The 15,475-nt window shown below is 37.1% G+C and overlaps 1 protein-coding gene across 1 annotated transcript in view; it reads right to left on the minus strand.

Moving 5' to 3' along the window:
- DARS1 (aspartyl-tRNA synthetase 1) overlaps positions 1 to 15,475 on the minus strand; it is a 43,263-nt gene that overhangs the window by 15,065 nt on the left and 12,723 nt on the right. The window contains exons 4-7 of the mRNA XM_075757225.1: positions 14,597 to 14,699; positions 6,079 to 6,181; positions 4,746 to 4,826; positions 4,209 to 4,268 (exon numbers count right to left, since the gene is read on the minus strand). Of these exons, the coding sequence (XP_075613340.1) occupies positions 4,209 to 4,268; positions 4,746 to 4,826; positions 6,079 to 6,181; positions 14,597 to 14,699 (347 nt within the window). The remainder of the gene's footprint in view (positions 1 to 4,208; positions 4,269 to 4,745; positions 4,827 to 6,078; positions 6,182 to 14,596; positions 14,700 to 15,475) is intronic.

Consider the following 15,475-nt stretch of genomic DNA (forward strand, 5'->3'; position numbering starts at 1 on the left):
TAAGCAGGGACGCCCTCCACTAGACCACGTTGCCCAAAGCCTCATCCAACCTGGCCTTGAACACTTCCAGGGATGGGGCCTCCACAACTTCTCTGGGCAACCGGTTCCAGTGCCTCACCACCCTCACAGGGAAGAATTTCTTCCTAATATCTAATCTAAATCTACTCCCTTTTAGTTTAAAGCCATTCCCCCTTGTCCTATCACTCCATGCCCTTGTAAACAGTCCCTCTCCAGCTTTCCTGTAGGCCCACTTTTAAGTACTGGAAAGCTGCTATAAGGTCTCCCCGGAGCCTTCTTTTCTCCAGGCTGAACAACTCCAACTCTCTCAGCCTGTCCTCATAGGAGAGGTGCTCCAGCCCTCTGATCAACTTCGTGGCCCTCCTCTGGACTCACTCCAACAGCTCCATGTCTCTCTTGTACTGGGGCCCCCAGAGCTGGACGCAGTACTGCAGGTGGGGTCTCATGGGAGCAGAGTAGAGGGGCAGGATCGCCTCCCCCAACCTGCTGTGGTCACGCTGTTTTTGATGTAGCCCAGGACACGGTTGACTTTCTGGGCTGCTAGCACACATTACTGGCTCACATTGAGTTCTTCGTCAATCAACGCCCCCAAGTCCTTCTCCTCAGGGCTGCTCTCAATCCATTCTCCGCCCAGCCTTTAGTTGTGCTTGGGACTGCGCCGACCCATGTGCAGGACCTTGCACGTGGCCTTGTTGAATTTCAACAAGGCCAAATCGTTATTCCTTGGAAAGGATTTTTAAAACCCCTCCACCCTAAATAATCACTATTTTCCCTCTGTACATCAGAATAACAACTACAGCAATAGCTTGGGATCTTGGCATTTAAATACATCCCATCCCTAACCTCAAAAAAAATACCAGACACCTCTGGGAGATATTTGTCAGCAACCAAATGCAAGATTGTTAAAAATACAGAGCACTACTTGTCTAATTTCACATGTACACATGAATGGAAGTCTTGCAATCTTTATAGAATACTTTGCATATTATATCTCCACTAATGTCATTGCCTTATTAATCAAAGTCCCTCTACTGCATCATAATCAAACTCTCTTTGGTATAGCTGGATGGAGTGATGCCATTTTTGGAAATCCAGTCACTTTAATTCATGCAATAACTGAGCTTCACAGCTCCACTTTAGCACAATTTGGCCCTACACAATGACCTCATTGGTTAATCACTACTTAAAATTAGTTAAAACTACTTAACTACTTTAAAGATTGTATTTAAATGGCCAAAACAAATTTTAATTGCATACGAAGGATTTTTTTTTAATCTGTGCCTACCCAAGATCTATGAATTTAGTTTGTTAACTCTTTCTCCAAAAAAACAGTATCTCTCTTCTTGACGTTCGATGACCTCCTACCTTAAAAAACTGGGCCACTGAGGAAACAGAACAAGATGGTACATGTATCTGTGGTTGGACTTCCTCCCACACTTGTATGAACAGATCATCACAGCATCTCTATTAGAACTATTCTGTTAACATTTCTTCCCTGCTGCCCACGATTTGGTTTTCCTAGAAGGAAGAGGTGTGGGACAGTAGTAGCTAACAATGGTTTCAGGTGTCTCTCCAAACTTTTAACACATCATGTCTTCTAATCCTCCTTACAACATGCCTACTTATGCAATACATTTGAAACACAAGGGGGTCTCTGAAGTCCTGTTTGTACTACAACTCCAGTCTATGCAACCACATCACTGAAATTCAATTACTCCTTTTTGGATGGGACTTTTTTAGTTATTTTGAAGAACAAACTGCCTTTGTGCCGCTGCTCTTGTGATTCCACTGCATGTGGTGCTCAGGATGTGCACATATATATAACTGCATGTATTCTCACTGGGATTTCCCCTTTCTTTATTAAATACCTTTTCTGCTTTTTCAGCTCTCCTTTGAAAAAAAACATGTCAAAGTAACACATAATTATTTAGAATCTTCTTTTGCACAAGCAAAGCTCCTACAGAACAAACAAAGCAAACTTATGACTCCACTGTTCCACAATAATCTGATTTTGTTCTGAAACAAGTAACGAAATGTGCAACAGAAAAGACATACAGAAATGTGACACAATCAGAGACAGAAACTTTACCCACAAATAGGAGTAAGGCAAGATAGATATCTAAGCCTAATCAAGGCAAAGCTGTGGCCAGATTACATCCAGCCACAGGTACAAGCAGAGGATGAGACACAAGGCACTGAAGTACTGAGATTTGACATTTCATCCCTCCATCAATTTCTTAAACAGTTAACCTGAATTCCTGTTTAGCACGAAATTGTTGTTTAGCACGAAATTGTTGTTTAGCACCACACTGCAGCAGCTGTTGGAGCTAAGGAGAAAAATAGCTTCTGCAGAAGGCAGAGTTAAGGTTTGGACCTCAAACCAAGGTGCCAAACGTTGCTGAATAAATGCTGTGCCGACAATGGTTGGGACGTGTAAGTTAGAAAAGGTTATAGAAGCATCCAGTTAGGTCACCAGTTGTACCCTCCAGGCAGAATGCTGACAGCTAATGTTCTATTACTATACTGGCAGAGATATATATGAAGTACTGGGAGAGTCCTGCTGGACTACTGAACATGTACAGGGACAGAAGAATTTTAGCCCACCCCTTTCTGTTCCATCTCTTCTGTTTATTCTGGCATTAGAGTCTTCCTTCTTTTTCCATTGCTATCTACCTTCTTAGGTTTTATTCTGCAGATGCTCTCATCTGAATTACAGCCAAGGACATCTGAATTACAGCTGATACTTTCGTGCCATTATTTTCAGCTAGTATTTTTAACTGGTCTTTCCCTCTGTATTTTTTTTCTGTTCTCTTTGGGGTTCACATGGCTCTTTCCAGTTTATTATACAGGTATTTCATTAATTTAATGGATTTGCTTAAGTTTCTCTGGAGTGCTGTTGAGTATTTTTTCTTCATCATCAGAAGTTCAAGTAACACTTGCACTTTGAGCATCCCAGAGTTCTCCCTTCAATTTAGGACGCTGCCTTACCACTACCATAAGCTGATGATCCTTTAAACAATTTTCACTTTCAACCATTAGTATAGAATCTTTTTCATCAAACGCTTAATTTAAGACACAGATGAAGAGACCAATATGATGAGATACTGAGTATCCTGAAAAGTAATCACAAATTGGCTCAGTATTATACATGAGGACAAGTGAAAAGCAATTAACTTTGGTCCAAGTAAAACAATTTGCACAAGTAGTTTTAGTTGCTGAAATAAGATCAGATGTTCAAATGCTTTAAGCATCTCGGTGCCAGAACCCTTCCCAATTTTTCCAATAAGTAACTGACTTTTTTTGTTTTATTTCCCAGGCCCATAGACTGGTTTACTAAGAAACTACCATTATCAGAACTTTGAAGGCAGTACTAGTTACACCATAAAAATGAGCTAAGCACACTCTTCAGTCAATGAAGGTTAATTAAAAATTTATTGTGGAGAGCCAAGTATGGGAAAAGACCAGAAAGCCTCATGTCAATATGAACTGTTAGTTACTTACACGCTTAGTGTTAGTTGATGTTTCATTAAAAAAGAGGGAAAGTTCTGTAAGTGATTTAGTAGATAGTTTTTTGCTGCTGATCAGAAAGAGTAAATATTTGGGAGGTATATGAATTCACAGAAGCCTGTGTCTCTATGACCTGGATGAAGAAAGGTGTTTCAGAAAAAAAAAAGGAAAAGAAAAAGATATGAATGCTGTGGAAGAAACAAAGACAATGAGATGAGAATGCAGTACATAGTGTAGTACAATTTCACTTGTGAGACATGTGTTATAGCACCTCAGTTACGTGTTAAATTCAAAACTTCCATCTTCAAATCTGAGCTCTTACTACAGTTTTTAGGTATCAAAACTACATTTGAGAAGAAATGTTGTCTCTAAATTGTCCCTATTCAGTCACCTTTGACTTTTGTAAATAAAAAACCCCCAGTATACACAGCTCCGTGCCAAATCCTAAATGTTCATCTTTAAACTACTAATACGTGTTGATTAATGTTAGGAAAGGTCAACATTTAGGATTAAAAAGCCCTGTGTTTTCACACCACCACTCTCAAATACAAAAATACGTTGTTTATTTTTCGTCTGGCCAACAATACTTGGCTTCCATCAAATCCACAACTTATTCCTTCGTAGATTAGAAATGGGAAGAATAAACAATTGCAGGTAAGCATGCATCACAGCACGTTCCTTACCCTCAGATCAATCACTCTGTTGTCCAGTCTTGTATCTTGGTTTACAGTAGCTCTTCCATCCTGAACAGTTATGCAAAAATACATAATGAATACATACACCTCCAAAAAACCAAAACCCAAAAAACCCAACAAAGCAAAATCAATGGAGAAGAAAACATCCTTTGGCTAAAAGCAAAGGGCTCCTTCTAAGTTGAGCAGAATTTCTAGATCATTCCAGAAAGAACATAGAGCAAACTTGCAGCATAGCAAAGCTTAAGGTGTAGCTCTTCCCAGAGGTCACAGGCAGAACACAACTATGAGAATCCAGAAGACACACACACAGGACTGCAAACTCTCTGGTTTTGACCTTTTACTGCAGTTCAACAGACATCAAAGCTATAGACAGAGATTTCTAACACAGTTCTGGATAGCATAAAGGAAGCAAAATGCAAGCCTAACAAAACCCCCAAATCACTGCATTAAGGAAGTTGCCTGGCTTTCATGCTTTTGTTCAATTACAAAGACAATAAAAAGCATTTGAGGATGCAAAGTTTTCACCTCCTCTCCTTCCACTTCTGGCCGAACAGCATCATCCAGCTGTAAGGGCAATCGGGGTTCAGCTAAACTGATCACGTAGATCTGAAATTGAGACAGGAACAGAAATAGCATGAGACTCAGCTCAAAAGGAGGTGTGACTTATAAAAGGATATTTCTGGCATAGACTTGAAACAGTGTTTGCATAGGCTGTTAGCTGTAAGACTGTGATTTTTTTCAAATACTTGAGATACATGGGTGCATTCTCATGACAATACTGCAAGTGCTTAGTTATTATTTTTCTTTTGAAAGATTAAAAATCTTTTTTTTTCTTCTGGGAAGCATTGACTTAAGCAAGTACACATTGCCTGAGGGACAAGCCTATTGGCATGAATGCCAGGTCTGAAACTACTACATTTCACAGAGTTTTAGGTTCTGGTTCCAGCAAGATTATCCCGTTCTTTTTGTTGTTAATGTATTATTTTACTTATCATCTGATCATATCTGAAAAAGCCATTTCAGTTTGTAAATTTATGAGATACCTAAAATACAATCAGAGAATGAAAAACACCTTGCTTTGCCATACAATCTAGTCATATGTGCAGTGAATTTTATATTCAGAAAAACTGAACATATGATAATCTGCACATATATTAAAACATATTTCTTCAAAATCTGCCGATTTTCCCCAACACTGTTAGCTAAAATTTACCTTACTGCTCTAACTATAATAGCTATCATACTCGAGGCGACTGTGTTTCAGCTGTATTGTAGGCTCAACAGTGGTTGAAAACCTTTAGAAGGAAAGGATATTACATAAAGGTTTAAATATGCTTTCTATTTAAACAAATTATAAAGCTGCACTTCCTCCAGCCCTACAGCATAAGCTACAGGAATTTTAGATTTCAAGAGCTTCCATACTGTTAAGCCAGTGCTTTACTTTTCCTGAGAGTTATGTATTCCATCCCATTGTACTAAAAGGAAGATTGTAACTTTCTGATAAAGAAACTTCTGACTTGCACTTAAAAAGAGGCAGACTTTTTATTACAGTATCTGCTGCAGTTAAGTATCAAAACTAGAATTACAAGCATTCCTAGTAAAATTATTCTAGTGAGATACTTTATTTTACTGTAATTCAAATGGCAGATAAAAATAGGAAATTCTAAAAATCAAATCTCTTAAAAAACAGAAATGTTTCATGTTTACATACGGTACACTGGAATTTGTAGTCTAAAGCAGTTTATTTCTCTGGTAAGGGATGGCTTACTGACAAAGTTTATATATGTAGATAGACAGGCAACCTAGACAGACAATCTCTCAAACAATTAACCAGTGCTGCATTTGCTCAAAAATTTACCCTTTGAACGTGAAGCTCAACGTCTTGCTGAGTACAACCTCCAATTTTCTGATATGCTTTCCTCACAACACCTTCTACATCCACAATGCTCTCTTTGTTGATGCTGTCAATAAAGATAGGATAGGAGGCTTACTAAATTTCATCGCACACTGCACCCGACTCAGTACTGAGCACTAGGACGTTCATGTACTGTATGGACTGCTGGAACAACAAAACAGAGTTAAAGATTTAGGTAAAGTTTCTTATATATATCATAACTGAGTAATGAAGGACTTTGCTAAGATATTCCCAGTCACAATAAATTCAAACTGGGATAGAAGACTTGGGAGGGAAGGAATTAGTGCTCGCTCGTTCTTTGTGTGTGTATACATAAACTGACAAGTTGCATAGTTCTTTTTCTAAGCCACATATACTCTTGTATGTGTCCACTGATGCAATTATCTGAAAGATGTGTCTTCATCAGCAGAACAACAAACTGAAAGGAAGTGCTAGATCTGGAGGGGAAAATCAAAACTGACTGGGTTTGTTTAAACTACATGACTTGTTACTGAAAGATACAAGATGCTTGCAAGTCATTTCTCTACAACAGGGGACATCTTAATTGCTCTCCACTAACAGCCACTAATAGTACATTATAACACCACATAACATCTTGAAAGTCTTTCAAAAATATGATATAAATTATGTGTGCTATATGCAAACAATAACAAAAGCCTCAAGAGTCATAGGTGAGAAAATTTGTATGAACAGTTTTTATTTAGGTATTTAAAGTACTGGACTTTAAACTAGTAATTTTCTACAGATAATTTCACTCCCACTGGAAATATATTTTCACTGTCTCTTTGCTAGCCTGCTTACAAAAGGCCAAATATCAGAAAATATTTATTTCCTTTTTATGAAAAATAACTGTTACAATTAACTTTATCCTTCACTTCTCAGGCCTTCTTGGAAAGCACTTTATATACATCACTTGACCACATAAGCCCTTCGAAAGGAGGAAAGTAGCAGGCCCACAATTCAACTGCAAATAATAAGAGGTGAGGGAGGATGTTATCAGACAAGCTGGCCACTACTGATCTCCGTAAAAGCAAATAGCAGTTAACAATCTTCAAGTTTACAAGGTTGGCTTTTCTTTTCAGTAAGACCCCTCCCTATGCCCCAAAAGACCCAAACCAACAAAACCCATACAGCTAAGTTGGAGGGTGGTGAGATAAATATTTATATGCACAGGAGGGGTAATCGAGGGGCAATAACCCCCAGTTAAAGGGTAAGGGAGGTAAGGACAGAGTAGAAACTGGTATAGGCTACTGCTGATGGTAACTATAGACCTAATCACTTGCATCTGCATCAGTTTATCTACCATCACCTGGAATAAGTCAGTCTAAGCTGTGAACAAAATCTAGATATTCTAGCCCTACAGTCTTTTCGCACAGCTACACTAAAACCACATGAGACCCCTACTAGGATTGAGAAGCTTCCCTTTAGAAACATCTATGTTTGGAATTAGTCAGTCTCTCACATTTTCAAAGTAGGATTCACCTGGCTAAACAATTAAGTTTATCTTTTGAGTTGATGAGGGACACTTAGCTTTCTCCTCTGATAAAGCCCAAGTGGTGCGACCCAGACACAGCCGAGACAGAAATCACCCAGCGTTGCCAACTATGACTGCTTGCTTGCCCTGCTTTCTACTATTCCTGAACCATCCCTATCAGCCCTAGGACAAGCTAGATGGATCTTCAGTCTAACGTGGGACAAACTTTTTAATGCTATAAAGCTGAGTTCAAACTTAAGTTATCCAACAGAATTTTTGAATAAAAATGATCAAAGTTTTGAAAAATCTGAGGATATTAAAGTAAGAGTGTAAAATTCAAGCATCAAAATTCTAAAAACCTAACAGCATCACTATAAGTAAATTACAAGTGACTAAAAAAAGCAAAATTTGAGCATTTAGTTGATTACACTATTGATGGTAACACTCTCAGGGGATGGAACTCACTGGTAGCTGCTCTACAGACCATGGTGCTTCATATGCTTGACTTATTTAACCATTAGGTAATTCCATATACTATATAAAATTTGTGAATAGTATGTTTTTCTGGTACATTTACACTTTAAAAGTGCTACAGTTGCTCAGATCAGTAAAATGAACAAACAATTAAATTTGTACAAAGCAGAGGTTGACAGTAGGCTTTAAATCAGTATTCATTTAGTTAAGGGTGAGCCTCCATTCATCTCCATTATTTAAGCAGAGGCAACAAACTCAAGAAGGACAAGGAGAAATGAGACTAAGTGCTTAGAAGTATATGCTCTTAAAAATTATTCTGTTTTAAACTCCTGAAAAAGACTGAGGCAGCAATACAACGCCTTGGATGCAAGACAATGTGATAATAAGAAACACACAGAGAATATATCATGCTCAAATAGTATTTTAGGCATAACTATAAATTCCCTTTGCTTTTCAAATAAGTGAATGTTTCACAGAAGTTTTACTCTTGTGCTAACTTTTATTCCCCTATACAGTTTTCCTCTATTTTTCCCGCTTTCTTTTTCATGTCAACATTTTGGCAAATGCCCAGAAAACAGTACTAATGGCACTAACAGCAGTGTCTTCATTGAAAATAGAAGTTTCTAATCTGCTGAATAAAAGCCCTCTCACTAATACTTGCAAATAAAAATACTGTTTTAAACTTATCAAAGCAAATTTTCTGCACTGTGAAAAAGAATAGTTAAATATAAATGTGTTGTATGATGGATCCGTAATCAGATTAGTGATGCCATGGCTGAGTATTAGTGAAGTCACTACAGAGCTTTGATCAGAACACGCATGGAATTCAAAACATGCAAAATGGTATCACTTTAAACACACAGGAAGAAACTGACTTTTACATCATTGTAACTGTAATATTGCTTTGCAAACTTGCATAACGGAACTTTAAAACTTTGTACTTGTGATTAAATGTGCTTTTTCTCTCTTTCTCTCTAAACTGGAGTTGCAATTAAAACAGTATGTTTCTTGGTCTGGAACACACTTTAAAACTGTAACATCCCTTAGTCATTACATTTGCTGTAATTTTAGCATGTATTTCAACTCAGTTCCTACCTATGTAGATCCCTGTATCCACATATGCATGTAATTGCCTGGGCACACAAAAGCACTACTGAGTTTTCTACTGCATATGACCATCTTTGTATTTACAAACATTCATCATCTACTCTAAACTTCCATTTGATAATTAGAAAATATATTTTTGCTTATTCAGACTACACATCTAATCTGGTATGGAAGTAAAAGTTTGTATTTTGAGTTTTGTCTGAACCATGCTCAGCAAAATCTAGTGCTGGAAAAATCTGAAGTCCCTAACATTGTGCATCAAATGTAAACTACAGAAACCTAGAAGGTTCTGTTTTGATCCCAACAGGTAATTTCAAGAATGTTACTGAGATGGTAATTTCAGTTTAAGTTACAACAAGAAACAAAACACTTCCATTAAATGCCAGTAACGACAGCAAAGAGTTCTCTGCAGCAGCGGCACTAAGTCACCTAGGTGATTTTTTGATAAAATTCCCCTGGGTAACAAAAAAACCCCAACAAACCAAAAAAAGTGAACAAGTAGCAGAAAAGCATGCCAAAGCTATCATAATTTCCATTAAAGACGACAATATTAGAAAGGACTAGAAACTAAATTAGGATGCATGATGCATTAAGACAGGACAGGTGACATCTTTATATTGTTTAATCCTTAAGCTATTTTAGTAATAGATTCATAAAATCCAATGCTAAAAAATTCCTCTGTATAGCAAACTGCTTCTTTATATGTAATATTCCTTCCAGAAAATCAAGACTATTATTACTAAAATGTCCACTAGATGCCTTATGTCCCTCTTAATTATCTGCATGTCTATTAGCCAAGACTTTCTCTTTTAACCACAGGATTGCATTATTTCAGTCTGTATGACAACATCTTTCATCAACAGCTTCATGTTGCAAGCTGAACCCCATGCAGGCCTCCCGAAGTGAATCACAATCAACATTTTCTTGACCAAAAGTTTGAAGAATTGGAAGAAACTTGGCTATTTATAGACTTTAAATAGAAAATGTTTTACTTAATAGAAGCATCTATCCTTGCTCAGACATTTTCTTGTTTTTTCTTCAACACTGTTTTCTGTAAGCAGACTGCATAAATTATTATATTAATACATTAGTAAATCTAAAAATATTAAATAATTGTCATAAAACATAATAATCAACAATCCTTTATCTGAATGTCAGTGAAAGCTGAAGGCAATAGTTTGAAAAAATGAGTTCACTTTGTAAACAGTTGAAAGTATAAACATTTTATACTCAACATGTATACTGTAATACTGTATACTCAACTGTAATACTGTCTGCATAAATACAGTTAAGTATCCATTAAGCCCTCTGAAAGGGGAGTTAACTGACATTGTATACATGAAGGCCAGGTAAACATGTATTCTTACTCTGTTAATTCTAAAAATATAACAATCTGTTTCCTACATTCTGACACCTGGATGAACCTGGATATCTTCTGGGGAAAACCAAAACAAGCCTATATTCTTTTAAAGATTTTAAGTAACAAAATTGACTATGCATTTTTAATCATTTTCACTGAAAAAAATTCCATTTTATTTCCCTTCCAAATTTACCTAGCTTCACCATCTGTTTATTGCATCCTGTCATACTTTTGTATCTGCAAAGTAAAGAACCCTCCATTGGCAGAAAATCTTCTTGTACAGGTACCATCAGACTGGGATTTAAATTAATTACTGATTTCTCTTGGATAGAATAGAAAGTTTTCTTTAGTCTCACAGGAAGGCAGATTTACCTGACCACATCATTTCATCTTGCAGCTTCACCATCAACCTCTTACAATTTGACATATATTCAGACACAAAGACAACAAAACTGGACAAAATATTTCAGAAATGGTTTAATGACTGGCATATATTACATTAATGGCATTTTATTGCTCTTCTTCAAAACTCAAGAGATCTCCTAGCACAGTAGGTAAGAGAACTGCATGGACTCCTGTTAAGTCAGTTATCTGTCATGATCTCATATTTCTCATCACTTACTTTCCTACATATTAATCCTGAACATACACAAAATCTGAACTAATGATCACAAAGGTACAAATTCGCACTGAGGAGCATCAAAGCGATTATTCTAAATGAACCCTGATTACTATATACTACTAGCCCCTAGTTTACCATTCCAATTTCTGTGTCACCAGCAAACTTAACAGCTGCAATTTGACATTTTCTTCCAGTTCACTGATATAAAAATTAAACTAGAATGGATAAAGAAAGTACTCCTGCAATGTCCAGCAGTTTTCCTGGTATTACCAATTTATCCAGCTGATGAACTTATGTACATTTTTCTACATTGTGAAGTATTTTCATACAGGTTTACCCGCCTTCCTCCCCCTCCCCCCTTTCTAATCTCTTTTCTGGATTTTCATTCTCTAGCCTACTATGAAGAGCCATCAAGTTACTTCCTGTTACACATTGTTTGGGCAGCTGTTAACCACCTCTCCCAACTGTTATATCGTGTGGGTATGGTAGTGGAGATGGGGGTGAAAGGCTCAATGCTGATATTAAAAAAAAAAAAGGGAAAGAAAACCAAAACCAACCATACCCAATACTGTATGGAAAAAAAGCAGGTGAATAAATTACAAATTGCACCACTTGGCACCTCTGCTGGCTGAGAGAGACAATTAATTCTTTCTCTTATACAGCACCCCTTGCAGGACTACGCTGATTTTTTTTTTTTCTGACAAAAGACATAAGAACAACTCCACAGCTGCCAATCCAGCATCCTGACTGGCTCTATGTTGTTGGCTATGTATTATTTGAAAGTTCAACTAGAAACTTTTCATAGTTAAACTCACAGAAATTTCTTTGTAAAACTGAGTTAAACCAGTATTAAGTATCTTTCACTAAAAACAACTCACATTCTTATGATAATGGAGATAATTAGTATATGAATGTTGCTAGACCACAGAAGGTTATGAAAGTTCTTGGTTTCCATGTGCCAATATCTAAAAGAGGAACTGGTTTGGTTATTATTTATGAAAAATTGTAAGAAAAAATGCTCATGATTTAATCAGTTCTCATTAAAAATTCAAGAATCAGAATTCCACAAACAATTTTAAAGAAATTTTTGGACCCAGTATTAAAATAAGAGAAGGCAGCACATGAAAAATAAAGTTTATATACTATCAGTGAAAAAGTTTACTTTAAAAATTTAAATTAAGTATAAAGTATTTAAGTTAAATGTTTTCTTCAATTAATGTGTATTTCCTCATTTAATGCTTAGGACACAAGAGGAGGTGATAAAAAAAGACACTGAGAAAGGCAAAGAAACTACAGTATAGTTATTTTTAGAGATCTAAGACCACCTCATCTCGTAGTAACGGCATCATGCCACAGCAGGTGAAAACCAGCAGGAAAGTGAGCGCAGACAAGGCAGGTACTGGTGCTGTGCTTCAGGTGTTACTGACACAGTGACCGCAAGTGTACTCAGAAGTCAGGGAAAAGCAGCAGCCTCTGGAGGACAAGAGGCAGCTGCAATGGCAGTATTAGGCAAAATCGTAGAAGATAAAATATTGGAAAAAGTGAGAGCATGGCAAGGTATTAGTAAAATAATAAAATGGTGGGAAGGAATCATGAGAAGATGATTGCACTAATGGTGTTAAAAAACCAAAAGCAAACCTCCAAAAGAAAACCCAGAAGGCTGTAGCAGAGAAAGTTCTATCATTCAAAGTGCAGGATGATAAGCATTTAAACATTTCAGAAGCACAAATCATAAGTAAAACATGCATGCTATAAATTAGAGAGGCCAAAGTATCAAGATTTAGCTAGCAAATGCTAACACAAAAAGGAGCAGAATGAAAAGTCAAAACACAGTACAAACATCACGGTCTGGCTACTCAGAGGAAATCAGGTCTGTCACATCAAGAAAAGTGGGGAGATGACAGGGAGTTGGAAAGAACGTAAGGATGAGGTTCCATCTAATTTAACAGCTCACTGCTGCCAGAAGAGAAAGTGCTTTGCTCTCTTTCCAGATACCTTTTTCCACCGTTTACCACTGCTTGTTAGCTCTGGACCTCCATGACCTAGTTTAGTTTAAATCACTAACCTAACAGAAAACAGACTACAAAAAGATTAGTGAATTAAAAAAAAAAAAAGTCACAGAAGGCTTACAAGTGGCAGAGTCACCACATAGAAGAGAGCATCACAACCATGAAGAGTTGTTTCACTGTTCTGTAGCACAAGTTCATCGAGAGAGTACAGGCAGACTGTTGGTAGGTTAGAGGGAGATGAATTGAGGAACGAGTAGATTATACACTTAATTCTTTTCAAAGATTCAAAGCGCTGGAGAGAACAAACTATTTCATGAAGAAACAGAACACTTCACTTTGGCTCATAAACACCTGTAAACAGCATGCTTCACACTGGCACTGCCAACACTAAGCACCGCCAAACACTGCTGGTTCTGTTTTCCCGTTGCCTTGAACCTCAGCAGCAGCAGCATTATCCAAAACCTTCTTAACTTGGCTTCTGGAAGTCTATACTGTAATGAATCCCTCCTCCCCCTGACATATTGAAGGTTGAAGGCTGTAGCACTTTTGCAGCTAATTAGTGGGGGCTCCCTTCCCAGGCACAAGAGTAGTGCCAAGAACTAGACAGAAGCAACTCAAGTGCCACATGTTAAACATATTATTGCACCAAATTGATCCGCATTTCTATTTGTGAACAAGTAGATATACATGATTAAAAGCTCTACTACAAAAACACCTTTGTCATGCAAGCATATTTAGTACTGGACAACCTGAAAGCACAATGCTGAGGGAAGTGGCAGGGGAAGGTAATTTTTTATCTTTAAGAATAAAACAAACCAAAATAACTGAATTTAAATTGCTGCAATAAACACTTGTTTGAAGTGGCAAGTCTACTTATTACCCTCCCAAAAAACATTTTAAAAGTAACTTAAATCCCTCACTAAACATTCTAGTGCCAAAAATAAGGTATAAGTAAGATTAATTCAGTGCACAGAAGCTACTCTTTAATTTCTTCAACTCAGTAAGCCACTTGCAATATGGAACTTCTTCACATCAGTTCAAGCTATAAAATGTATTACTACACTGCACGTCTTGTAGAAGAAAAACCCTTAACATGTGCACACACACCACACAAAATGAAGTGTCCCACTAAGCTCAGCTTGCCAGACTTTTTGTTAGCCAGCTTGAAAGTAAATGTAGGTTGTCTATGGCGAGAGAATGCTGCTTCAGCAGTTCAGAATGAATTTCAAGCCTGTTCTCTATTTTATCTTTTGTCAGTGTAATGTATTCAACGCAATAGTGAGCTGACAATTTAAATAACTACATTTTAAAACAAACGAAGCATTGATGTTAATGTGTGAAAATGGTCCCAACCCCTGGGAGTCCTGGTTCCCACCATTGTTTACTCTGACAACAGGATATAATTGCTTACTTACTTGGCAGCAAACTTTACCATCTGCTTGCTTGCATGCTGTCCCACAGCCACAAGAGCCTGGATATTAAACTGCTGCTGACGCAGGACTAAGAAACACTGCTTCCCTGAATACAAAGAAAAACAACGCAGGTGTATTAAGGACAAGTTACTCGAGGTCTTTGTGAATGAACAAAAATGTTTTACTACTATGATATTAAGCTGAGCTTTTAAGGGGGTGTGTGTGTCTGTCTCTCCCTCGCTGCGCCCCTCCCAATACCTACATCAAACTAGTCAGCTCTGCATGTACGCACACACCCCAAACACTGAGATAAATGAAATAATTCTGCCTTACATCTATAAACATGTGAATGGACATTTTCTAAAAATAACAATAAGTCTTCCAAGATAAATAATATCTACAAAACCCAAAATCTAAAAATTATAACTTTTAAAATATCTACTATTCTTCAACTGCAAGAAGTAAATCATACTTTTCCTTGTTGCTTTGCTTACAACTACTTCAAGTCTACATTATTTTAAAAGAAGTTTTTTCTCATCTTCTCAAATTAAAGCTGTAGAGCTCTCTTTACAAAGCTGCTCTGAGAGAAATAGGCTTGATTTTGCACCACAGGGACTAAACCAACAATGTTCATTCTATAATACATCACACATTCAGAATGAAGGGGAACAAAAGCAGTGTTGATTCTGGTGAATGACAAGAACCTAAAAGGCCCAAGTAAAAATTCCTGTAAGAGCAATTTATTCATGAACAGCTTAAGGAAAAAAGTTAATAGGAATTAATAATAATTTACAAAGAATGTAATGCATTTTGTTGACTTTTAAAATGGGCATTTCCAAGTTAACAAAGCTCTTCCCAATTTGTTTACCTGACAGTTACAAT

The sequence above is a fragment of the Balearica regulorum genome, chromosome 6 (genome assembly GCF_011004875.1).
Source record: "Balearica regulorum gibbericeps isolate bBalReg1 chromosome 6, bBalReg1.pri, whole genome shotgun sequence".
Classification (NCBI taxonomy): domain Eukaryota; kingdom Metazoa; phylum Chordata; class Aves; order Gruiformes; family Gruidae; genus Balearica; species Balearica regulorum.